The sequence below is a fragment of the Podospora bellae-mahoneyi genome, chromosome 2, assembly GCF_035222275.1.
Source record: "Podospora bellae-mahoneyi strain CBS 112042 chromosome 2, whole genome shotgun sequence".
Classification (NCBI taxonomy): Eukaryota; Fungi; Ascomycota; class Sordariomycetes; order Sordariales; family Podosporaceae; genus Podospora; species Podospora bellae-mahoneyi.
Genome location: NC_085881.1, coordinates 3531405 through 3555698, shown reverse-complemented (window position 1 = coordinate 3555698; position 24294 = coordinate 3531405). Strand labels below are relative to the sequence as shown.

At 54.1% G+C, this 24294-nt stretch overlaps 8 protein-coding genes across 8 annotated transcripts; 4 read left to right on the top strand and 4 right to left on the bottom strand.

The window, feature by feature from the left end:
- Positions 1-673: 673 nt before the first annotated feature.
- On the top strand, positions 674-1285 carry QC761_209590 (uncharacterized protein; the record flags this gene model as incomplete). The annotated part of the gene is made up of 1 exon (XM_062876698.1): positions 674-1285. The coding sequence occupies one exon, from the start codon at positions 674-676 to the stop codon at positions 1283-1285; it is 612 nt and encodes a 203-aa protein (XP_062735318.1).
- A 367-nt stretch (positions 1286-1652) lies between these two features.
- Positions 1653-3147, top strand: hus1 (Checkpoint protein hus1). The gene is made up of 4 exons (XM_062876697.1): positions 1653-1743; positions 1814-1919; positions 1977-2859; positions 2915-3147. Exons 1-4 carry the CDS (start codon positions 1701-1703, stop codon positions 2939-2941), a joined length of 1059 nt encoding a protein of 352 aa, XP_062735317.1. The 5' UTR covers positions 1653-1700; the 3' UTR covers positions 2942-3147.
- Positions 3148-3275: 128 nt separating this feature from the next.
- SEC16 (vesicle coat component) lies at positions 3276-9748 on the bottom strand. The gene is made up of 2 exons (XM_062876696.1): positions 4065-9748; positions 3276-4008 (listed from the first exon to the last, which is right to left on the bottom strand). The coding sequence occupies exons 1-2, from the start codon at positions 9397-9399 to the stop codon at positions 3374-3376; spliced, it is 5970 nt and encodes a 1989-aa protein (XP_062735316.1). The 5' UTR covers positions 9400-9748; the 3' UTR covers positions 3276-3373.
- A 255-nt stretch (positions 9749-10003) lies between these two features.
- On the top strand, positions 10004-14695 carry NEO1 (putative aminophospholipid-translocase). Its single transcript, XM_062876695.1, has 2 exons — positions 10004-14272; positions 14337-14695. The coding sequence occupies exons 1-2, from the start codon at positions 10437-10439 to the stop codon at positions 14452-14454; spliced, it is 3954 nt and encodes a 1317-aa protein (XP_062735315.1). The 5' UTR covers positions 10004-10436; the 3' UTR covers positions 14455-14695.
- Positions 14696-14756: 61 nt separating this feature from the next.
- Positions 14757-16499, bottom strand: CYC2 (mitochondrial peripheral inner membrane protein; the record flags this gene model as incomplete). Its single annotated transcript, XM_062876694.1, has 1 exon — positions 14757-16499. One exon carries the CDS (start codon positions 16497-16499, stop codon positions 14757-14759), a length of 1743 nt encoding a protein of 580 aa, XP_062735314.1.
- Positions 16500-16713: 214 nt separating this feature from the next.
- On the bottom strand, positions 16714-17852 carry AIM32 (Altered inheritance of mitochondria protein 32; the record flags this gene model as incomplete). The annotated part of the gene is made up of 2 exons (XM_062876693.1): positions 16714-17432; positions 17561-17852. The coding sequence occupies 2 exons, from the start codon at positions 17850-17852 to the stop codon at positions 16714-16716; spliced, it is 1011 nt and encodes a 336-aa protein (XP_062735313.1).
- Positions 17853-18066: 214 nt separating this feature from the next.
- On the top strand, positions 18067-19632 carry QC761_209530 (uncharacterized protein). The gene is made up of 2 exons (XM_062876692.1): positions 18067-18560; positions 18629-19632. Exons 1-2 carry the CDS (start codon positions 18280-18282, stop codon positions 19356-19358), a joined length of 1011 nt encoding a protein of 336 aa, XP_062735312.1. The 5' UTR covers positions 18067-18279; the 3' UTR covers positions 19359-19632.
- Positions 19633-20009: 377 nt separating this feature from the next.
- Positions 20010-23084, bottom strand: LEU5_1 (coenzyme A transporter). Its single transcript, XM_062876691.1, has 2 exons — positions 22495-23084; positions 20010-22433 (listed from the first exon to the last, which is right to left on the bottom strand). Exons 1-2 carry the CDS (start codon positions 22987-22989, stop codon positions 20082-20084), a joined length of 2847 nt encoding a protein of 948 aa, XP_062735311.1. The 5' UTR covers positions 22990-23084; the 3' UTR covers positions 20010-20081.
- Positions 23085-24294: the final 1210 nt, after the last annotated feature.

The window sequence follows — 24294 nt, the reverse complement described above, 5'->3', positions numbered from 1 at the left end:
CTAGTTGACGGGAGCTGTTAGCTTTGATTGACCCCCCCATTGGCAGACGGGACCGGCGCTGAGCCTAGGCAAGAGTGTCGAGGGAGAGGTCATGATCATGTGTCTGCGTCATTTCATTGGCGCGCCGGCATCTGTCAGGTTTGCTTCGACGCATGCCTTTTAAGGTTGATGTGGATGGTATAAGTTGGGGAGGCCGAGCTCCGGGTACCAGTTGTCGTTTGGTTCTGAAGTTCACACGTCGAGGGTGCAAAATATATTCTGGCAGCCTGCCCTGCTCTCTCTCCATCTTCTTCTTGACATTCAGCTGTGCTGTCCCCAAGAGCCCTGGTTTTCTTCCACTTCTTTTCTTTTGCTCGCGCTTGTTTCTCTCATGTTGTTCTTTCGGGCTTAGAAACTCAGCCCAGCCAATCTGCCTTTTGCTGGCAGCCTTGTCCGCCCTCCGCTCCACGCCTATTTTCTCGCCGAACGCTGCTCAAAAAGCAAAAAGGGGACTCCTTCCTTCCCAACAACCCCCCTTCAACTCATCTGAATGTCACCCGGGGCTGTACCGCTAGTGCAAATAGCCACAGGCAGGCCTTGGACTTGGACAGAAATCGCCGCTGTTATCGGCAAAAGCTCTCCCCTCTTATTATCTTTTCTTCTGCTCCAGACGCTATTTCACCTAAACAGCAGAATGGGGAAAATGGTAGCTTTCTACGACCGAAAAGGCGGGCCAACCGTGGTCGAGTCGGAAAAGAAAATCGAAACCCCAGACCCGGAAGCGTCATGCCCTATCTGCACCGACCTAGTCGGCACAGAAAACCCAGAAGGCACGACAGAAACATGGAGTGAGCTGCCTTGTGGACACCGGTTCGGAAGTCATTGCATCAAGCATTATCTTGGCACTGTGGCAGACAACCGTCCAACATGCCCGATTTGCCGCCAGAAAGCCTACCACTCCTGCGGACACCCGGTGCTCCCTATGCCATGCGTTGGTACAGTCTCAAAGCTGAAGAAGGCGACTACAAAACAAAAAACTGCACTCGGCGATCTGGGTTGGAAGAGTTGTGGGTATTGCGATCAGGCGAGGGTCCAGGCAGGGTACATGGTGAAGAGGAGCCGTCTATGGAGGCCTTTTCGATATATTGCCGACGCACTGAACCCTCGCCGGAGAAGAGAGAATCGTCGGCAGGCACCACAGTATCCCCCTTATGTGACGGGGCTATGGGGCCAGCCGGACCTGGCTAGAGCGAGGGATTCGGGATGGGAGAGGTGGTGGAAAGCACAAGCTCCACAGGAGGTATAACGGGATGAAGTGATGGACTGTGTATGATGACATGAACGCAATATTGTGTACAAACGGGTTACGGATGAACGACCATGTGGGGGATATCTATGGAATTTTTTGGTAGGCGCCAGGGTACAGCTACAACGAACTTGGATTCTGCTTTGGTTTTCTACGAAGGCGCCGTTTGGCTGATTTCTTTTTAATTGTCATCGATAGACTACAGCTGGACGGGGGGTTTATCTAGGCGGGGGAGCTAGGGAAGCATAGCGGGGCAGATCAGGAACCCCAGGTACTACCCCGCACTAGCTTTAGTGTGTGTACCATGGATGTAAGCTTGTGATCTGACACGACGCGACGGCACAACTTAATTGATTGCATTTCATCTCACATGTGTTACCTTTTTTCTGTGATGTGCCATGTATGAGGATTGAAAATGCGGTTCAAGACGGATCTCAAGAACATCAGGACTTTTTCAAGTAAATTACCACACCAAATTATTGCCCGCTGATTGCCATTTATGTGGGCCGTTGCTAACATGTTTCGCAGAGCTCGCCGCAGCCTTGAACTCCCTCGAGAAGATCGCCTGGATCCGTCTCGACGATGACACGGTCCGCTTCACCGTGATCCCAGAGGTGGGATCACAAGTCTGGGCGTATGTCCCCCCTTCTCCCCATTTACCCTCTACTAGCTAGCTAACGCCTCTATCTAGCTCCCTCTCAGCAGACCTAATCTTCGACAACTACCAACTCCAATCCAACGAACCAGCCAACACCATCAACCTCGAGCTCCCCCTCGCCCCCCTCCAACGAGCCCTCCGCTCCGCCATCAACTCCCACAACGCCAACCTCCGCCTCACAAAAAAGGACGGCGCCCCGATGTTATCGATGGTAATCCACACAATGACCAAAGATTCCGGGGGTCCCAACCCAGCAGCCCCTCATTCCAGATCCGCCGCCGACGACGACGACAACGACCCCTTCAACACCCCCTCCCCCTTCCCCACTGAACCCCTTGAACTCCAAATGAGACGAGAACGCGAAAAGATCATCACCCAGGACATCCCCGTCCGCGTCCTGCACCCAGACACAGTAGAAACAATCATGCAGCCCAAAGTCCGCGAGCCAGACGTCCACATCCAACTTCCCCCCCTCCTCCAGCTCAAAGCAATCTCCGATCGGTTCACCAAGCTTGCTATGACTGCCGCTTCTACCTCCTCCTCTTCCCACAACAACATCGTGACCAAGGACCCAAAGTTGGAGTTATCAGCTAACATGCACGGCTCGTTGCGGCTACGGCTGAGAACTGACACTCTGGATATAACCTCTGTCTGGGACGGGCTGGAGAACCCTGAGCTGGATCCTAGTCAATTGGCGATGCCGCTCGAGGAGCACCCGAGTACGGTGTTTAGAGAGGCGGGGAGGGATAAGTGGGCTACTGTTAGGGTCGACGGGAAGGACTGGAGCAGGGTGTTGAGTGTGGGACGGCTGGAGGGGAGGGTTATCGCTTGTTTTAGCGATGAGCACGCTTTGATACTGTATGTCTATGTGCCGCATTCTAGCGGTGGGGTGGGGGAGATGGAGGATGTTGTTACTGTGAGTTTTTCCTCCATGAAGATCTTGAGACCGGGGGGTTGCTAACAGGCGGTAGTATTACGTCTCGTCTTTTAGTTCGTAAAGAGAATAGCAGCTGGATGGGATATCGGGTAATGATTTGCAGCGCGGCGTTATTTGCTGTCTAGGACTGCTGGGGGCCAGACAGCGACACAATGGAAAAAGGCGTTATTAATATCGAGAATGGGATAGACAGAGAGATACCCCTTAGTATGTATGACACAGCAAGACAGTATTTGCCATAATAAAACAGAGAATCTTGTGAATCCCATATATTCGCAACCCCAACCCACCAAACACCAGCAAAAAACCAAAAAGTTATTACACAAAAGGCTCAGCTTTTATAAATACAAAACAGTCAACTGTACAACCCACTGTACCCCCCACCCCCTCTCCCCCCGTTTTATTATACCCTTCTTTCATAAACCCCATAATGAGCGTATTCACATATCTCCCCCAACCCTTATTCCCATCCCAATCCTTTGATAATCCTCAATCAATCCTTCGTCATAACATCCACATACCTAGCGCTCTTCCTAGGCTTCTTCCCCTGCCCCGGCCTCCTCGGCCCCGCCGCACCCAACAAATCATCGATACTACTGCTATTGCTTAAGCTCTTCGCCGGTCCCGCACCCCCCATAGGCGGTCTCGCCCCACCACCAGGCGGCGCACTAGCAGTGCTAGTACTGCTCGCACTCCTCAACATGGCCACCGGCCCAGCAGGCGGCGCACTCAAACCAATCTCAGATCCCGACCCCGGCGGCGTCAGGTTCCCAACAGACGCAACCCTCGGAGGAGGCGCACTGGCCCTCCCCGGATCAGCCGCCCCCGGAGGAGGAAAAGACGGACTAGCCGTCGCAGACCTAGCACCACCACCCGGCGGTCCCGCCTTTGGAGGAGGAGGCGTCGCCTTCTTGACTGTGTCCTCCCCAGAACTGTTCTTATTCACCCACCGCTTGAGCTCAGGGTCGTAATAGAAAGAATTGGCCTCGCCAAGCTTGGCACGGATGGGCTTGTTGGGTGTGCCGGCGGCTTCTTGCTGCTGGGGCATGGCGTCGGATTTCCTGCCGCCGAACCAGGAGCCGAAGCCCCATCCTTTCTTTTGCGCTTTGGCTGCTTCGGCGCGTTTGGCTGTGATATGGTCAGCGGTGTTATACTGGTGAAAAAGAGGGGGAAAGCGGGCCTACCATCTTCTTCAGCTGCCTTGCGGAACATCTCTGCATTTTCCCTGTCTTTCTCTTCCTTGCTCTTCTCCGCTGGTGTCGATGATGATGGCTTCATGGGAGGGTAGTCATCATCGTCATCATCCATGAAACTCTTCTTCTTGGGCTTGGGCTTCTCATCACCAGACTTTTCGTCCTCGTTAGAGGGCGGGTCAGGCTGGTATGAGGGGGGTTCGTAGCTGTATGGTTGATACGAGGGAGGCTCATATCCGCTGTCACCAGTAGTCTCCTCCGATGCAGGCTTCTCCTCCTCCTTTAGTGCCTCGTAGGGAGTGAACGATGGCGGCTCATATCCGTACGAGGGGGCCTGATAACCAGAGGTCCCAGCGGCCTCAGTCTTGGTTTCAAAGCCTTGCTTCTCAGAAGTGGGAGTGGGCAGATCACTGGCAGCATTCCCACCATTGATCGGCGCACCGGGATATCCATATGGCTGGTAGCCTGGTGTGGCTGCAGCGAACTGAGCAGGCTGTTGCTGCACCGGTGGGCTGCGCGGCGACTCCCCAGCAGGGTTGTATCCACCGCCATATGGCGTATACTGTTGAGCTGGGGACGAGGTCCTCACCGGGCTGTATCCGGACTGCATGTCCAGAGACCTCCTGGGCAGCTCAACGGAACTCCGGTTATACTCGCCCGAGCTGCGCTCCATGGAAGTGCGTGGAGCGTACGGATTGCCAGCACCGGCCGCAGGCTGAGCCGCGCCTCCTGGCGCATAGCGAGAGGCAGCTCTGGTTGGCGGCGCCGAGGACACCACAGGCCCGTTGGAGACAGAGGCGACCGGCATGCCATAGCTGGGAATGGCAGCGCCAAACGTCTCCAGGTTGTTCGCAGATGGAGGCCGGCTAATAGTCGGGGTACCTCCAGCAATTCGGCCAAACGGCCCGGATTCAGCTGCATCACCAGCAGCGCCCTGACCAGACTCATCATTGTCGTCACCAGCAACAAACTTGTTGAAGCGGTTCCACATCGAGTCCGAGACCTTGTTCATGCTTGGCTTGGGGATCCAAGAGTTGGACTCCTCCTTGGGGGCTGACTTCAGCCTCTTCATAAGATCCTCGACTGCATTTTCCAGGATGTGATGATGATAGGGCGAGCGTTTGGTCTGTGCAGTGATCGACGCAGCAATGACCTCGCAGTACTGCAAAGCTTTATCTCTGAACCCGTATTCCGCCAGGGCATATGCATGCTGCAGCTTGTATGCGGCCAAGTGAGGATTCGAAATGACCACGTGCGAGTTCCCGGCAAGGCTTTGGCCATACTCGTACACTTCGCTCAGCAAGAGAGGCTCAATCTCTTTGGCAAACTGCTCAGCCTGCCTCTTGTGGTCGGATCCAACCAGCACAAAGTGAGAGTTTGGATCGTCGAATCCGCCAAAGATGGTGTTGTGGCGTGCAAACATGAAGCAGATATGAGCGGCTTCAGCCCTTCCATATCCAGAAAGCAAGGTGCCGAGTGAGTTAATGGCCTTGGCATCGCCAACGCTCCTGTTGCTCAGGATGAGGCTGAGAGTTTCGCGCCACTTGTCAAGACCCTCCATAGCATCCTTGGAAGGCCCAAGTGATGGGTCCTTGGCAACGAGCTGAAGCCCAGCACGAGCATGAACGGGCACCAACTCGTCAACAGTCTCATCGTGGTTTCCTGAGAGGACTTCATACAAGGCGGCAAGCGACTCATTGTTATGGCCAGGGAAGTTGACCTCCTTCTTCACAAACTCATGCGCAACCTGCTTATACAGGTTGGGAGCAAGGGCGTTGGCAAGAAGAAGAGCGTGACCCCACAGACGCTGATCAGCCGCGGCCCAGATAGCTTTCTCACTCTCGCCGTTGAGAAGATGTCGGCGGATGCTCTCAACAGTGGCCGAGTCGACGGAATCGGTCCGCATGGAGGTTGCGGGTGAATCGCTAAGCCCAAGAGAAGCGCCCCCGTTCAGGTACGGAACCGCGGCTTCTGTCGCAGGGGAGGGGGATAGCAAGTCTCTTACGGCCTTCTCAACGGCAGGGTTGCCTTCGAGAATACCGTCATGCTCGATGAAAACTCGCAGAATCTTCCACAAGAGAACCCGCTCAAACGCTCGCTTATCGTCATGAGCCAGATGGGATTGCATCCCAAAAGTGTTGGGCAAACCACGCTCGAGAGTTTCAATGCCCGCACTCAGCCAGGAGATAGCCTCCTTCTTCTTGGACTTGCCCTTGAGGGGACCGGGGAACTTGGTTAGGCGCTCCTCTAACGGGGCAATGTCCTTGGCGTTCTTGACCTTGACTTCTCCAGGACTACGCACAACTGACGGGACACTCTGGTTCATGCCATAGCGCGGCACCTCCTTGGGAAACATGGTGACCATTGAACCGCCAACGCCCCAGGAAAGAAGAGGAGCGCCCCTCCATCTCTGCAGTGGATCATGCTCCCGCCCATCCGTAGGCGGAATGACATTCATGTTGAGCGAGAACCCTCTTGGGCGCGAGGAAGTCGAGGCAGGGGCAGCTGGGGCTGGCACTTGAGGGGCATATGCGGTGAGGTGAGGAGACGTAAGATCCTGGACCGATGATGGTCGAGGAAGCGGCTCGGCTTGTTTGGTGACCCTGTTGCCATAGAGTGCTCCTGGTGACTGTGTCTGTGACCTAGGTGGCGGAGCAAATTCGGGAGACATGACCAACGGACTGTGGGTAGACATTGCCCGCTTGGGAGGGGACAAGATGGCTTGGCCAGAGTGAGAAGAAGGGGGCGGCGTTTGTCTTGCTTGAAACGCTGATGGTGCATATTTCGACTCTGGAGGAGACATTGGAAGAGGAGGCATCACACGGCCAGGGGGGGACTGTTGTGCTGCGGATGGACCGTCTTCTTCCTCCACCTCCCGTGTTGGGGGCAAAGATGATACCCTTTGGAGCCTGGAATCGTGCATGGAGCTGACACTACGTCTCTCTGCCAAAGTGTTCTCGGCGAGATGAGTCGGCTGGTGTGGTCTAGATCGCTCATTGGTAATCTCGAAATGAGCCAACGGGCTTGAAGTACGGGGCTGGTGAGGCAATATAGGAGGCGCCGAAGCCGCGCTGTGTGGTGGGTAGGTACCACTGGCTTGTCGAGAGGGAGGAGCGGGGGAGAAGCGGCTCAAGGCCGGAGGAGGGACATGGCCATTCGGCTGTGGAGCACCAGGGGGGGCTGGAGAGTAGCGAGTCGAGGCTGCAGGCGCAGGTGCGGGAGCCAGGCCAGCACTGGAAGGCAAAGCAGCATAAGGATTGACCTTGGGGGGTGCCACTAGAGAAGGGAACTCCGACTGAGATCCGGGGGGGCTGAAAGGTCCCGGAGGCGGTGCCATTTGATGATTCACAGGAGGCGGAACAGCGTGGGGCGGCACTGATTGTGCCGGAGGCCCATATGGACTTGTTTGAGATGGAGATGGTAAGCCCTTATTGCGGGAGGCAGGACGAGGCTTCGTTGTGATGGGAAGATCCTCAAAGAAGGCCTCTTGTGGAGTCTTCTTTGCTGCTGCAGGAGCCTGACCTTGTGACGAGCCGCTGGAGCCAGGGCGCGCCAGACTGGGCCCAGCAAGACCGCTCGATGGCAGAGGAGAGGCCATGGGTTGACTCTGGTATAAGCTTGCGCTTCTTGGTGGTGGTGGGACAACTGGTCCGGGGGCAAGGGGGGCCGAGCTGTTTCTCTGAAGAGGCAAGGCGCTGGCGCGCTTCTTGGGTTTCACAACCTCCATTGGAAGATCATATGGTGATTGATACCCACCCTTGCCTTTATCCACAAAGCTTTGTGCTTTGGGCTTCTCCTGTACAGGGAGTGGAGGAGCGCCATATCCAAAGTTTTGGGCTGGGGGAGCAGAGGCAGGTACCCCATATGGAGGTATAGCAGCGGGTGGAATAGTTGAGGCTGGTGGGAAATATGGATTCGCCTGGGTTGGGGTCCTAGATGTTCCAGTCGGCACATATGGGCTGACTACAGGAGCAGCTGCAGGTGACGGCTGGGGAAGATATTGGCTGGTAGCAACCGGCGCAGTAGGTGCTGGCTGATATCCCGGGGCTGCTGGCGCTTCCGTGCCTGTCTCGTCATCGAGCAGACTCTCGTCATCGCTGCCCAGGAATGCAGCTGCGTCCACCTCCTCTTTTGGCTCAGTATCGGACTCGAGGAATTCTTCCTCTTCCTCATCACCAAACATCTCCTTCCACTTGGCATCAAGATCCTCTTGGGTTTCGGGTTTCGGCTCGTCCTGTGAAGCAGCCGGGGTCTCCTCCACCTTGAGTTCCTGGGTTTCTTGTGGTTGTGGCACCTCATCCTCAGCCTCTTCTTCCTCGACTGCCTCCTTCAACGGTTCGAAACCGTTATGTGCTGAGCCAACATTCAACGAGTTCAAGACATCCATTGTAGACTTGCGTTCCAGGGGTTGTGGCTCGAATGCATCCTGGTGTTCGGTCTCGTCCCCTTTGACATTGCTGAAAAAGTCGTCCTCCTCGCTTTCCCCATCCCCTCCGAACAAATCGTCTCCGGCGCCGTCGTTCTTCGCAGGCTGCGGCGCAGCTGGCTCAGCTGAAGGAATCAAGGCAAGTCCTTCATCGAACCTGGCCTCCTGAGCATCCTCGGCAGTCCCTGTGATGTTACCGCCAATATACTGGTGGTCATTCTGTTCGCCAAATTGGTTGTCAAGGCCTGCGTCGGCCGCATTTTCAGCGGCCTCTTCTTGTTCGATTTCTCTAATCAAGTCTTCGGCCTCAGTGGCAGGGAGAGCCTGTTCCAATTCTGGGGCTGGCTGCTGCTCCAAATGCGAGGTATTGGGGAACGAATTTGTCCTTCCTGTCTCTGGAAGGAACTTGGAAGGGTCGTGCTGGGCCGCAGGTGAGGTGATACTCCACTCGGGGTCATCGTCGTCGTTCCAGTTCATCTCCGAGGATACGGTTCGGGTAAAGGACATGGTGCTGAGGTGCTTGGAGGCATTGGTAGTTTCGGCCGCTGTTTCTTCAGCCTTCTCCTCAGAAGCAGGCTTCTCAGGAGCAGGTTCAGCTGAATCCTCGACTGGCGCGGGTGCCGGTGCCGGTGCTGGCGCATCGTCCGTAGTCTTCTTCATCCAAGCGGCATTTGAAGTCCCATAGTCCGGAAACCAAGCACCCGTGTCGTGGTCTTCTGAAGCTTCATGAACATGGCTCAGTTGCCGAGTCTCTCTGGCGGCTTCGGGTTGATTTTGCGGCGGCGGACTCGGTGTTGGACTCGAAGTAGCTTCTGTTGGGAGACTTGGAGGTGGTTCGGCAGCCAGATAATTGGGCATCATGGCGGGATGCCATGATGCCGTCGGCGCATCGGACGACATTGTGAGATGATTAGAAGATGCGCTACTATGCGCAATGGCGCGGTGAAGAGAATAGAAGTACTATGGTTGAAGAATGCCGATTAGCATCTCGTGAACACACGGCAACCAAGTCGCGTTTGGCGGAACCCTGCCGTTGTTGCCCCTGTCCCAAAACCCAAGCTGGAAATGGGGGACGAAGAAAAAAAAAATCACCTACTTAGTAGGTAGTATACAGCAAAAACCGGAGACTTAAAAGGCAGAAAAGGATTCTAGCAGCGAATCATCTTGTGTGGGACTGGATCCGAACAGAGGCAGTCAAGTCTCACTCCTGGTCTTGGTGCAAGTTGGCAAGACTGGCGATGGATGACGGAGGCGCTGCCACAAGCCAAAGGGAAACGCTGTCCTTACTGCAGGTGTGTTCCAGTGGCCCAGCTACTTCTGTTAGGGCTGTACTTGCGGGAGCTGGCAAGACCCTGTGCCACTTTCACGTGCACAGACAGTGACGCAGCCATGTGGGCCGTATTGCATTAACAGATACATAGCAGGACACCGCGATCTTCCGAGTCCCGTTACATTTATGCGCTAAACGGCTGCAGGTGCGCAACTGCATTCGTAACAGGACGTCCCAGTGTTGGCCAGCTGTGGCTTAGGTATTATTTTCAGGAAGAGCATTCGTCATTTTTGAGATTCGACATCTCTTTTATTATATATCCCATCTCTAGGTAGCAGCTTTTTGCTTTCTACTACAAGAACATAGAGAGTTTTAGAAAGGTTTGCCGTCTTTTTGCACTAAAGGGCAACGTATCCTCAAAACTGGCTCCGTTCAGCCCCCCTCCCCCCCCCGCTGGCAACACAAACTCAATAACCCTTTTTATGGAAGCTCTTTGTCGAGCACAAGACATGTCGATAGGAAGGAACTGGACGACACTGTTGCTACTCATTTTCTAGAAGGGAAGGCAGTTCCGACCAGCGGAAATCAGAACAGGAGGTCGTCTAAAATTTAAAAGCCAGTCCCTGGTACCCAACGCCTCTTTTGAGGGCCCGAATCTCATGCGGGAATGCCTCCCCCAAGCCAGTACCACCCGTCTGCTCCGCCAGACTCGCCGGACGACTCGGACTCCGAACTAGATCTCGATATCGAAGAACTCGACCCGACTCCCGCCTCTGGCTCCTCGCAGGCCAGTCAGCAGCCAAAACAAACCGAACGACGAGCTCCGAGGATAGCTTTGCGTACGCTTCGTATGGGTGGCCTACGTCGAGGGGCTAACCGGAATGGATACGGCGAGCTGGGACGCAGCCGGGCCGCAGGCGAGGAAGACGCCGAGGCGCTTCTGAGGGACGATGATGGAAACAACCCACGCTACTCCGATGCCAGCACGGGCGGGAGAGACGATGCCCCGCTGCTCAGCGAGCACGGCGGTGGTTCAGGCCCGCGGCGGCGACGACGATCTTTTACTGCCGACACCCTTCGGGTTGGGAGACTCCGGCTGCCTAGTTTCATGTCGGGAACAGGCGCAGATCATGGCAAGGACAACCAAGAGGAAGAGGAAAAAGAAGAGGACGACCCATCGTCATCCAGACTGGTGGCTGTTGGCTCACGACAGGTAATACGGTTCCCACCAAACTCGATATCAAACGCCAAGTACACAGCGTGGAGCTTTTTGCCAGTGACGCTGTACAACGAGTTTTCCTTCTTCTTCAACATGTACTTTTTGTTGGTGGCCTTGTCGCAGATCATTCCGGCGCTGAGAATCGGTTATCTTTCCACGTACATTGCGCCATTAGCGTTTGTTTTGGTGATCACTCTGGGGAAGGAAGCCTATGATGATCTCGAGAGGAGGAGGAGAGACAATGAGGCCAACTCTGAATTGTATACGGTACTGCAGTTCGACGAACCAGGAGTGGGTAGCGTGAATCTTCGGTCAAGGAAAACACTCAAATCATCTCACGTACGGAAAGGTTCAAAACGTGCTATTCCACAAGGGGACAGACTGTCGGATATCAGAGAGGAGGAAGAGCAAATGGAGGCTGACGGCTCACACCGCTTCGCTTCGTCTCATGTTCATGAAATCAGCAAAAAGTCAAAGGATCTCAAGGTGGGCGATGTCCTGAAGCTCAGCAAGGGGCATCGTGTACCGGCCGATGTCATTGTTCTAAAGTGTCTTTCAAACGAAGCCGCGGCCCACCAAGGAGAGCCGGAAGCACCACCACCGAAAGAAGAGTCGCTACTGGTCGATCACCCTGTCGATCCTGGGCAGGGCAGCTCAAAGGATGTCGAGTCCGCTGCCGGAGGAGCTGCTGAGGGAAGCTCAAACGGAGAAACCTTTATCAGAACAGACCAGCTCGACGGTGAAACTGACTGGAAATTACGTCTTGCCTCTCCCCTCTCGCAAAACCTACCAATCGAGGAGCTTGTTCGCCTTCGCGTCACCGCTGGCAAGCCAGACAGAAAGGTCAACGAGTTCACCGGTACCTTGGAGCTGCTGCCCACACGGCAGGATGCTGTGAGCACCAACGCCTTTGCCAGCAGCGATGAGCAAGCCAAGGCAGCTCCCCTCTCCATCGACAACACCGCCTGGGCCAACACGGTCATTGCCTCACACGCCACCACCTTGGCGGTGGTAATCTACAGCGGCCCGCAAACCCGCTCCGCCCTGTCAACCTCGCCCTCCCGCTCGAAGACTGGCCTTCTCGAATACGAAATCAACTCGCTTACCAAAATCCTCTGCTTTCTCACCCTCGCCCTGTCCATCATCCTGGTCGCGGCGGAAGGTTTCGGCAACACAAAGACTGACGTGTGGTACATCAAGATTATGAAGTTTCTGGTCCTGTTCTCGACCATCGTGCCGATTTCCCTCCGTGTCAATCTCGACATGGGAAAATCGGTTTATTCATGGTTTATCCAGCGGGACCCCGGGATCCCGGGCGCGGTGGTGAGGACGTCGACGATACCGGAGGACTTGGGGAGGATCGAGTATCTCCTCAGCGACAAGACGGGGACATTGACGCAAAACGACATGGAGATGAAGAAGATTCATGTCGGGACGGTGTCGTATGCTAATGATGCGATGGACGAGGTGGCGGGGTATGTGAGGCAGGGGTTTAATCTTGGTGCTACGAATCTGAGCCAGGTGTCCAATCCGCCTTTGGCCACGCCGTCGAGCTCGAGCGCTGCGGGGATGGGGGCTGGGGCTACGAGGCAGAGGAGGGAGATTGGGTCGAGGGTGAGGGATGTGGTGATGGCGCTGGCGCTGTGTCATAACGTTACGCCTACTACGGAGGAGGATGAGAGGACGGGGAGGATGGTTAATTCTTATCAGGCGAGCAGTCCGGATGAGATTGCGATTGTGAAGTGGACTGAGTCGGTTGGGCTGAGGTTGGCGTATCGGGACAGGAGGAGTATTGTTTTGGAGAGTACTGAGACGGGGAGGGTGGTGGTGAAGGTGAGGATATTGGACATTTTCCCTTTTACGAGCGAGGGGAAGAGGATGGGCATTGTGGTTAGGTTTGCAGAGAGGTTGAATGAGACAGGGGATGGGGATGGGGAGATTTGGTTTTATCAAAAGGGGGCGGATACGGTCATGACGGGGATTGTGGCGGCGAATGATTGGTTGGATGAGGAGACTGCGAATATGGCTAGGGAGGGGCTGAGGACGCTGGTGGTGGGGAGGAAGAGGTTGAGTAATGCGGAGTACAGGGAGTTTGAGCAGGAGTATAAGAGGGCGGCTTTGGCGATTAGTGGACGGGAGGCCGGGGTGCAGGGGGTGGTGGGCCGGTATCTGGAGCATGATTTGGAGTTGCTTGGGGTCACAGGGGTGGAGGATAAGCTGCAGAGGGATGTGAAGCCTAGTTTGGAGCTGTTGAGGAACGCGGGGATCAAGATTTGGATGCTGACGGGGGACAAGGTTGAGACGGCGAGGTGTGTAGGTGTGAGCAGTAAGCTGGTGGCGAGGGGGCAGTATATACATACTGTGGAGAAGTTGAGGAGGAAGGACAGCGCGCAGGAGCATATTGACTTTTTGAGGAGCAAGCCGGACAGCTGCTTACTGATTGATGGGGAGAGTTTGGGGTTGTTTTTGACGCATTATCGGACCGAGTTTATCAGTGTGGCGGTGAAGTTGCCGACGGTTGTTGCTTGTCGGTGCTCGCCGACGCAAAAGGCGGAGGTGGCGAGGCTGATCAAGGAGTATACCAAGAAGAGGGTGTGCTGTATCGGGGATGGAGGGAATGATGTTAGTATGATTCAGGCGGCGGATGTAGGGGTTGGTATCGTTGGCAAGGAAGGACGACAGGCCAGTCTTGCGGCTGATTTCAGCATCGAGCAGTTTTGTCACTTGACCAAGCTGCTGGTGTGGCACGGGAGGAACTCGTACAAACGAAGCGCCAAGTTGGCCCAGTTTGTGATCCACAGAGGGTTGATCATTGCGGTGTGCCAGACAATGTTTAGCATCGCGGTCGACTTTGAGCCGTTGGGGTTGTACAAAGACTGGTTGATGGTCGGGTACGCCACCATCTACACGGCGGCACCGGTGCTGAGTCTTGTCCTGGACAAGGATGTGGACGAGGAGCTGGCGAACCTGTATCCGGAGCTGTACAAAGAATTGACCGAGGGCAGGAGCTTGAGCTACCGGACTTTTTTTGTGTGGGTGTTTGTGTCGATTTACCAGGGGTGTCTGATTCAGGGGTTGAGCCAGGTCTTGACCGAGGTGGATAGCCCGAGGATGGTGGCGGTTAGTTATACCGTGCTGGTGCTGAACGAGCTGTTGATGGTGGCGGTGGAGATTACGACGTGGCATTGGGTGATGGTGGTGTCGATTGTGGGCACGTTTTTGGTGTTTGTGGGAAGTGTGCCGTTTTTGGGAGGGTATTTTGATTTGGGGTTTTTGATGGAGGTGTAAGTTTTTCTTTCCTTGCTGTGTATTTTGGGTGGAGGGGTCAGTGGCTAACAAGTACGGTAGGGGCTTTTACTGGAGAGTTGCGGCGATCCTGGCCATGAGCTTGATCCCAACTTGGGCGGCAAAGGTGATTCAACGGACTATGAAGCCGCCTTCTTACAGAAAGGTTCAGGGGATTTGAAGGGGGGAAGATAGGGATGAAGAAGCATGGTGTGGTTGGTGCGGGCTTTGTCATTTACCTATTTAACTGCATTGGATGGCGTTTATGTGGGGAGAGAAGGTTCCTAAACAGCTAGGAAGTTTCTCTTCATGTTCTACTCGTTAGAATTTTATGGCCATGTTGTGGTGACTGGTGCTCAACCAACAATATCTAGCATTAGATTCTTTCTGGTCCGCCACCCAAACCAAAAGTGTCTTGCTGGCCCCTCTACGTACCTCCTACATGGCATATAACCTGCTCCAAGGTTACGTGATCCTGCTTGATTACAGCTTCAACACAAGCCAATCGCTCGCCAAACTTGGGTACTTCTTCGCCAACTCCCCAATAACACCCCCAACCGGGCCCTGCCTCTCCTTGCCGTCAGCCCAATACTTTGGTCCAGCAAAGTGATTGTTGAAACCCTCGGGCCCAGACACCATAAGCAGATTCTTAAAGCTCGGCCTTCCAACAGGGCAGGCGCACTGCCGTCGTGGGTTCTCCCCATCAACCTTCTCATAGTCCTCACCCGCAGAAGTAATCAGGTGTTTTGAGGAGTGGTAGTAGCAGTTGACATCGTCTTTTGACGGGGTTGATTCGGCCTTTGAAGAATTCCAAAACCATGACTTTCGCGGCGGTGTGATTTGCGTCTTGGCGACGATATCATTCGCGGTGATGAATCTCCGCTCCTCATCCACAACGCAAACATAGTTGATCTTCCCTCGAGACATTTCCTTCAGTTTCTCGAGAAGCTTAATGACAGGGTTGTCGGTCTTGATGTCCTCTTTTGACCGGTTGGCCCATATAATGTCGACTTGGGGCATTTTCTTCAAGGTTTGTCCGTGTTCCCGGAAGAGGCTCCCGGCTGCTTGGAGGGCTGGTGCTATGCCTGTTCCGCCGGCGAGAAACACGACCCTTTTGGGCTCTTCCGCTTCCTTGTACCCCGCCCGGGCGACGACATTGAAGCTCTGGTGTGGTCCGCGTAGTTCAATGGTGTCCCCCACTTTTCTGCGGCTTAGCCAGCTGCTCACCTCCCCGCCTTCTGTTCTCCTGATTAGGAACTTGAACGTGGGAATGGATTGTTGTGGGGAGAAGAGACCCTTGAGCAGCTGGAAGAGTTCGATACGGCCGCGAGTGTCGTACTCGTTTGTAGCACTAAGTACATCCAGCTCCGGCAAGGGGGTGTAATCTCTCGCAACTTGGAGTTCGGGCTGTTTGATCTCAACAGCCCAGGTACCTTCCCACGCAAGTTTGTGCTGGAGCGTCTCGAGCCATGCCAGCTTCCACTGGCTGGCGAGACCGCCCAGGCGTGATACAACCGGCTTGACGGTGATGATAAAGGCCGTAGGAGACACTTGTTGCCGGTCAACAATCTCAAATGGTGAAAACTTCTGGTCGTTGAGTGGCTCGGTGCTGTAAGCAAACCTCCACATCTCCCATAAGACGAGGGCACCGGCCGAGGCAACTCCGGAAAAGAAAATGTTGCGGACGACATTCGAACTCTGCTCTGACCGGCTCTTCTCCTCTTTTGCTGGGTTTTCTGTTTCTAGGCCTAGTTGTTCCTTGACCAGTCGTTTGAGCTCTTGCCTCTCTTGTTCCGCTCTCTCTGCCTCTTGTTTTTCCTGTTCTAGTCTTTCTTTCTCTTGTGCTTCTAGCTCTCGGACTTTCTGTTCCCGTTGTTCTAGGAGTATTTTCGTTCGCTCTCGCTTCACCTCCTTCCTGGTGACGCGTGGCTCCCCCTGGTCTTGGGCTGCATTTGGCTCTGGGGTTGATTTTGGAGCATTTTCCTTCGACTTGGCAGCGGCGAATCTGGATTCATCTTTCTCCGACTTGGGGGAGTCAAATCTAGATTTTGCTGCCTGAGAAGGTGAGACATGAAATTGGCGATGCTGGGACCTTTGCGTGTATATTCTTTGTAATGTCTGTCGTTGAGCATGTGATGAGAGCGAGATCTTCATGGGGTCGAGTCTCCCATCTCCAGCAACGTGTTTTGGCAGGCGTATGCCCGATGAGACGAGTCTTCCCGACATCTCCAGGGCACAAGATCGTGTACGGTAAAGTCGTTTTCTGTATCCGGGAGAAGGTCAAAGAACCAAAGACCAAGCGAGGTGAGTGTCAATGGAAGATGGGGGCCAGAATGAAAAAGGGTCCGTGCATATGCATCTATCCGATCCTAGACCCCGACAATGGAGACTGTCATATGCAGCCACTATATCTACGGACTACCTTACCAGCTCTGCCACATCAAAGTCGCAGAATCTTTCCATCCTGAGTGATACCTCCCCTGAAGAGCTCTTCTACCACCTTTCCCTGCAATATTGTCTCCTCCACGATGCCCTCAATATGTCTCGGCTCAACCCTCCCATACCAGATCCCATGACCAGCCAACGGATGCCGCACCCCATCCTTGGTTGTCTGCTTTGGAGGTATATAAATGATGACATTGCCCGCAAACTTATGTCCACCAATATGACTGATCAAACCAATTCTGGCCGCCGTCTTGGCTCTTTCGTCCTTCTTCTTCCCTTCCCCGTCTTCCAAGGCCTGAACTGTCTCGTCCACCTCCACCTCCACCGGCCCTGTAACCACCTCGATGCCCTTCTCAGGCAGTCGTTTCTCAAACTCGCCCCTCAGCAGTGGCCCATAAGCACCACACCTCTGGTCCCGCCCTCCATGTCCACAGATGAGCACCACAACCTCATCGACGTCCTTAACACCGTACAGAGCGTTTTGATAGGCGGGTTTGCGAAGTAGACGGTCTCGGTGAATGGGTGACAGCCCGTCATGCAATGGGTGCAGCTTTTCAGGGAGGAGATAGCCCCTCACCAGTGCCTCAACGCTATCAAATGAGACTCGCGGTAGCCAAGGGACATACTTGAATGAAGGGAGGAGGTAAGCTGACGTGGTCTGCAACTCAGGCCGTAATTTGGGAGCAGGCGATGAGGGGAATGAAGCGTTGAGGACTGAGATGTTATGGAATGGCTATGTTGTGACGATGGTTAATATCAGCGTGCAAGTGTGAGGCTCGAAAGGGCGGGGGGGAGGGGGGGGAATACATCATTGAACTGACCCCCACGTCCAACTAACTCACGCAGGTCAGCAGCGAGGTTATCACCACTGCTGTCGTCCTCAATGCGGGACGGCCAGTCGTCTTTGCCCGTGCAAACCAGGACATGTTGCGCGTAGTTGGAAATCAGTCCATTGATATTTGTCTTGTGGTCAATTTCAAACCCCTCGGGAAACTCGGGGGTGGGTGCGCATGCACATGTTGGCGAGGGACATGTCGGCGTTGTCGGGAATGATGGTGGTGACTTCGCTTTGGTCGCAAACCCTCTCAGGGTTATTGGTCTGGCGCACACCTGAACTACTCGTTGCAGTATCATGGCAAAGGAATGACTGGGCGGGTTGGACGTCTTGGCAGGTAAGACGCAGTTTGTAGTTGCATGATGACAGAGAGCTCCTTGGTGGATTATGTCTCAAGTATATTCGTAATCATATCCAAGTTCTTGTGAACCAAAGGTTTCGGTGCTATCAGGGTATGCATATACACGAAGACCCGATAGTAAAATATTTCACTTCACTAGGATACAGCTTCACCTCAACATGTGTAAACAGCCAAAAGGGTGCTTTTGAAACTGTTGAATGTAGTCATTTACTCAAAAATCTCATTATTTATTCTGAAATACCATCATCGATTCCGGGGTTCGTAGCTCAAAATTCTTCCTTTCGCCTCACCAGCAGCTCACTCATGTCAGTTCTCATCTCAGCCCAAATCACGATATCTATCTCACCCACACACCCAAGATCAAAATGCCCCGACTCGCACCATCTCTATTTCGACAAGCCCGGAACCAAATATCACCCTTTGCTCCCCTGCTTCTGCCCGTCTGCCGAACCCTGGACTCAACCGCCAACGAACTCCGCTGGATAAAAGAGCACGTCAACTCAACCGATTCCCTCGTGCCCCGAAAGCTTGGAATATGGCAAGCTTGCCTCAAGCGGGAAAAGGGGATACCATTACAATACATCCTCGGCAACCAACCCTTCGGCCCCCTTGATATCCTCTGCAAACCAGGTGTTCTCATCCCACGGTATGCCCTCTTCACCCTTCCATCTTCCTTGGTACTTATATCCAAACTAATCCACCTTAAATGACCAGACCAGAAACCGAATCCATAATAACCCACCTCACCACCCTCCTTCCCTTTTCGTCCTCCCCCCTCAAAATCCTCGACCTCTGCACAGGAACAGGCTGCATCCCCCTTTTGATAGCTTCCCTCCTCCCGTCCACCAGCCAAATCCTCGGAGTCGACATCTCCCCCCTCGCCATCTCCCTCTCCCGCCAAAACCTCTCCCACAACATCTCCCTCTCCCACCTCCCCCTTTCCGCCTCCAAAAGCATAACCTTTACCAAATCCGACATTTTTTCTCCTTCCTTCCTCTCTTCCCTCCCCTTTTCCTCGGGAGAGTTGGACATCCTGACATCAAATCCCCCTTACATCTCCCCCGCTGGCTTCAACAAAAACACTGAACGTTCTGTCCGGTTATACGAGCCTAAACTCGCTCTTGTTCCGGATGTGAACCTAGGAAAAGGGTATGTATGCCTGCCGGAGGATGTGTTTTATGCAAGGTTGCTCGAGATTGTGAGTGTCCTCCAGCCGAAAAGGGTGCTTTTTGAGGTGGGGGATGTAGAGCAGGCGACGAGGGTGGCGGAGATGGTTGTTAGGGGAGGGGAGCTGAAGAATTATGCGGGGACGGTGGAGATTTGGAGGGATGATCCTGAGAGGGAGGAAAAGGAGAGGATATCGCTGAGGAATAATGAGGAGAAGGTCGAGGTGAAGGGGAGGGGGAATGGGAGGGGGGTGTATTTTTGGAGGAAGGATTATTGACAAGACCGTTGGGGAGGGGGTGGTTTGAGTGGTGGTGTGGTGTGATTTGTTGAAGTGTTAATCCCACCATCCGATCTCGTTCCACAAACGTCAAAATGATGATCGCAAACCGGTTGTTTATACTTAAGCTCCTCATTTCCTCAATCTGCGGTGGACTTCCTTCCAGGACTGGAGGGTATCACGGAAGGTAGCCATCGTGGCACTTGCTCCCGAGGTCATGGAAGTCGCACCTTCCTCAGAAACACCCCATGCCTCACGGCAAGAGCAAGAGCAAGAGCAGGCAAGAGCAACCCATGGTTTATATATTAGGTTAACCATGCTCCTTCCAACAACCACCTACGCACTCCTCTGGAAACTGGAATGGTCAGATGGCTCAGCGGGTAAGACGTAGGTGGCCCGGATCAGGCAATGAACAATGCCCCCCTGGAAACAGGGCTCCGTGGACGCATGAGTTCGATTCCTCAGTGAGGCCCTGTCTCTCAAGATGGCCTTCAAGGATATCGACCGACCCCCCCAAATCAACAACAACACCCAACTGCGAAGCAAACCCTACCGAGGGTTTCGTAGCTGGCCACCTCTACGGAGCTGGCCGGTGAGCTTTTTCCTTCCTCTACACCCAGGAGAAGAAAGTCCAAGGAATGAGCATAATCTATCGCTCATTTATTTTGGTGTTTACCACTCCATCAATACAATAAAAATACAAGTCATCTTTTTCATCCCACATCACATAACAAAGTTCACCAACTTCCCACCCTTGATCACCACCACCTTCTTTGCTTTTCCAACATCAACACCCTCAAACTTCTTCCTCCCCTCCTCCGTCTTCAGCACCTCCCCAACAACCCACTCCCTCCTCTCCTCCTCTCCCAACCCCTCAGGCGGCACCGCAATCTCGGCCGCAAACTTCAACCTCCCATTCACCTGCACCGCACAAACCTGCTTCCTCGGCTGCAGCAAATCCACTGTCCCATCCGCGACCGGAAACCTCCCCTTCTCACTCTTAAAAATCGACGTCTCACCAGGATGAAGAACAGCCCAGCACTCCTCCGCAAAAGCAGGCGTAATCGGCGCCATCATCCTCACCAGCCCTTCCACCGCCTCCCTCTTCACCCCATCCGGCACACCCTTCTCCTCCTCGATAATCACATTCGTCAAAATCATCAAATCCGACACCACCGTGTTCAGCGCGTAAACCTTTTCGTACGACCCCGTCACACTCTCAACAGTCTTTTGCACCTCCCTCCACACCCTCGCAGCTTTATCCCACTGTTGGAGTTCCTTTTCCTTCATCGTTCCCAATCTAGCCGCTTCTTGCTCAAAAAACTCCCTCACCGAGGCCGATGATAAGATAGTCGAAACCCGCTGAACAAGCTCCCAAACCCTCCCCAACCACCTCGTAACCCCCACAATCTTGTCCCCATCCCAATCCAGCACCTCACTAACCGGCGCCTGGAAAAGCATGTGCGCCCTTGTCGCATCCGCGCCGTGCAAGTTGATCACATCGGTAGGATCAACACCATTGTACTTGCTCTTGGACATCTTCTCATAACTCACCCCCGCCACCTCCCCCGTCCTCACAACCCTCGGTCTGGCCGGATCAGTGAGATCAACCTCGTCAGGCTTGAGGAATTTCCCCGTGGCAGGGTCAGTGTACGTCTTTCCGTGCACCATCCCCTGTGTAATCAACCGCTTGAACGGCTCCTGCACCCCTTCCGTCTCCCCAACCAGCGTCGAACCCATGAGAAACTTGTAAATAAACCTCGAGTACAAAAGGTGCAAGATGGCGTGCTCAATCCCGCCAATGTAGAGATCAACAGGCAGCATCTTCCTTGCCTTTTCCCTCGAAAACGGCACCTCATCATTGTGCGGGTCGATAAACCTCGCAAAATACCAGCTCGAATCAACAAACGTATCCATCGTGTCCGTATCCCTCCTCGCCGGGCCGTGGCATTGAGGACAAGACGTATTCACCCACTCCTCCACTGTCTCAAGCGGGTTACCCGTCTTTTTTCCAGCCCAGTGCTCATCCACCTCTGGCAACTCTACCGGTAGCTCCTCCTCCGGAACGGGCACCGCACCGCAAGAACCGCAGTGAATAATCGGGATCGGCGTCCCCCAGTACCTCTGCCTGCTGACCAACCAATCCCTCAACCGCCACTTCTCCACCGGCTTGGCCAGTTCAGCCTCTTCAAGAATACGCACGAGCATCTCGCCTGCTTCCTGAGAGGAACGACCCTTGAAGAGACCACTCTGGGCGGTCATAACGCCGTGGTCGATAAAAGGCTCGTTTGGTATGGCGGTGGTGGACTCATCCTCCGACGCGGCAAGGACGAACCGGACTGGCTCGTCTTTGTGGTGCGTTTTCCAAAACGAGTGATCCCTGACATCGTGGGCGGGGACGCCCATGACGGCGCCCTCGCCGTAATCACCTAGGACGTAGGGGGCGACGTAGATGGGGATAGACCTTTTTGTCGCCTCGGGGGTCTCGTCGTGATAGGCTAGGGGGTTTACCGCGCGGATGTGGGGGAGGAGGTAGCCGACTTTGGAGTCGGGGGGTAAACCGGGGAGGATATCTAGAAACGCTTGCAGTTCTGGGTCTTTGGCTGCTAGCTGGGCTACGACTGGGTGGGTGGAGGCGAGGGCGAGGTACTGGACTCCGAAGAGGGTGTCAGGGCGGGAGGTGAAGACCTCGATAGCGGAGTGGGTGATGTGCTCAAAGGCCATGAGGGGGAACTTGATGGTTGCGCCGGTGGATTTGCCTAGCCAGTTCTTTTGCATGGTTAGGACTCGCTCAGGCCAGTTGTTATCTTTGCTGAGGATTTCGAGGTCTTGGAGGAGGGAGTCTCTGAATTGGGAGATGCGGAGGAACCATTGTTTTAGTTTCCGCTTTTCGACTTTGGCGCCGGAACGCCAGGAGCAGCCGTTGGCGTCGACTTGCTCATTAGCGAGGACGGTTTTGTCGACGGGGTCGTAGTTGACTTCTGCTTCGTCTTGGTAGGCTAGGCCTTGCTCGCGGAGGAGGAGGAAGATTTTTTGGGTGTGTTTGTAGAAGCTTGGGTCACAGGTTGCCAGTTCCTGGGGGGAAGGGTAGTCATGTCAGCCAGGTGGCCAAGTTCAAGGCTAGGTGCAAACGTACGCGAGACCAGTCCCAGGATCCATTCATGACGTCGAGCTGTTCTTTCATCTTGGCAATGTTGGACTTGGTCCAGGTGGCCGGGTCAATGCCTCTCTCGATAGCGGCATTTTCGGCCGGAAGTCCAAAGGCATCCCATCCCATTGGTAGCAAGACATCATGTCCTCGAAGGGAGTGAAACCTGGCGACAACATCGGCAATGGTGTAGACGCGGAGGTGCCCCAGATGTAAATACCCCGAAGGATATGGAAACATGGGAAGGACATATTTCTTTTCAGCTCCGTCGCTGGTCTTGGTACTCTTCAAAGCTGCCCATCTCTGCCGCCATTTCTGATCCAAAGCTGGCAAGTCCAGTTTGGCATCGCTGTTGGCGTATCTATGGGCCGTGATGCTGAGGTATCGAATATCATCCCCAAAACGAGAGCATGAGAGAACGGAACGAAGAGCGCCCAGCCTGGGCAGAGCGCGGCCGATTGACCTCCCGTAAATCACGGTCATTTTGCTATCACATCGTTGGTGGGTCAAAAGATTAGAGAGAAGTCAGAAGTTGTGAGAGCTTCTTCAAGCTCTCTTGCGCCTGGAAGCGATTGCTCAGAGCTGCAGGAGCTCTCTCTGCCTGCAGGGGGCAGCTAGAAAAAATAAGTGGGGATCAGTCGATGTCTTGGCGCCCCAGATCGGGCCCGGCAGTGAGAAATCTCAACGGCGTTTGCCGACGTCCAAGACCGTTGGAGGAACTGCTGGGAGAATTGTGTTATCTGTCACACTTTGTATGGATTTGGCCATTAATTGCATCTTTGATAATTTACTTTCACATTCCTCAGCAAAAGACAAGATCTGGATAGACTGGTCGTTTGTGTGCTACGTGAGATCCCAGCTCATACCATATAACCTCAATTTTCACCACCTTCCTACACCTACGACCATACCCAACTGAAAGCACGGGATCCCGTCCGCTCTCCCCTAGTTAAACAGTTGAGGGCCGAACTAGTACTCAGGTGGGTGACCACTGGGGAATCCTCGGTGTTGTAGGTATTTTTTTGTGTATTTTTTGACTCCATTCTCGCTTCGTTGTCAAGCTCCGTCGACAGTGCTTGGCATAGCGTAAGTCTCCACACAATAACGGGTCCAGCCCTTTGTCAAAACTGGGGTTTGGAGACGGCTGCGAGTGCCCTGAATAGACTTTGTTCTTTTTTGTTCATGTTGTCCTCATCTGGAGTAAATGGGAATGAACACTGAACCTGACATGATATCTGAGAAGAGCGAGTGGACTGAAACCCAGATATATACTCCCAGCAATGGTTCTGCAAGTTTTACAGATCTGTTGTGCACCCCTGCCAAGCCTTTTACGCCGGGGCTGCATCTGCACGAGCCATACCCGGCCTTGGCTCTGGTTCCCATCTGCCAACCTGCCGCAACCCTTTCTCAAGCCTCCTGGAACTTCTCTATTGGATCAAAGTCTAAAACTCGACCCTCAATATCGTTAATTTGCGGTCGACAAATCGTTTCCTTTCACCGCACTTCCGACATCCCACGACCCCCTGACGAACTTTACGCTGCATACACCTATTTAATCTACACACACCCAGAACGTCAGTGACGTCTGCGATCACTTTCCTTGGCCAACCCCATAGCGACCAAAGTCTTTACCGCCGAATCTCGTGTCGTCTCTCTCAACCTGTACTTCGATCGAGCGAAAACCAGAAATGGTAATTCTTCCGTCTCTAATCCCAAGGGTATAACAAAATAGTACCCCCGCCACAAACACACCGCACCGCATAAAACCCATCCGAGACCAGGCGAGCA

Coding starts and splice junctions, on each gene's coding strand:
- SEC16 (XM_062876696.1), bottom strand. CDS start 9,399: ATGTCGTCCGATGCGCCGACGGCATCATGGCATCCCGCCATGATGCCC. Junction 4,009..4,064: donor CAAGGCAGCTGAAGAAGATG/GTAGGCCCGCTT, acceptor ACCATATCACAG/CCAAACGCGCCGAAGCAGCC.
- LEU5_1 (XM_062876691.1), bottom strand. CDS start 22,989: ATGACCGTGATTTACGGGAGGTCAATCGGCCGCGCTCTGCCCAGGCTG. Junction 22,434..22,494: donor GATCCTGGGACTGGTCTCGC/GTACGTTTGCAC, acceptor CCTTCCCCCCAG/GAACTGGCAACCTGTGACCC.
- NEO1 (XM_062876695.1), top strand. CDS start 10,437: ATGCCTCCCCCAAGCCAGTACCACCCGTCTGCTCCGCCAGACTCGCCG. Junction 14,273..14,336: donor TTGGGGTTTTTGATGGAGGT/GTAAGTTTTTCT, acceptor CAAGTACGGTAG/GGGCTTTTACTGGAGAGTTG.
- QC761_209530 (XM_062876692.1), top strand. CDS start 18,280: ATGCCCCGACTCGCACCATCTCTATTTCGACAAGCCCGGAACCAAATA. Junction 18,561..18,628: donor CCAGGTGTTCTCATCCCACG/GTATGCCCTCTT, acceptor TTAAATGACCAG/ACCAGAAACCGAATCCATAA.
- hus1 (XM_062876697.1), top strand. CDS start 1,701: ATGCGGTTCAAGACGGATCTCAAGAACATCAGGACTTTTTCAA. Junction 1,920..1,976: donor GTGGGATCACAAGTCTGGGC/GTATGTCCCCCC, acceptor GCCTCTATCTAG/CTCCCTCTCAGCAGACCTAA. Junction 2,860..2,914: donor AGATGGAGGATGTTGTTACT/GTGAGTTTTTCC, acceptor AACAGGCGGTAG/TATTACGTCTCGTCTTTTAG.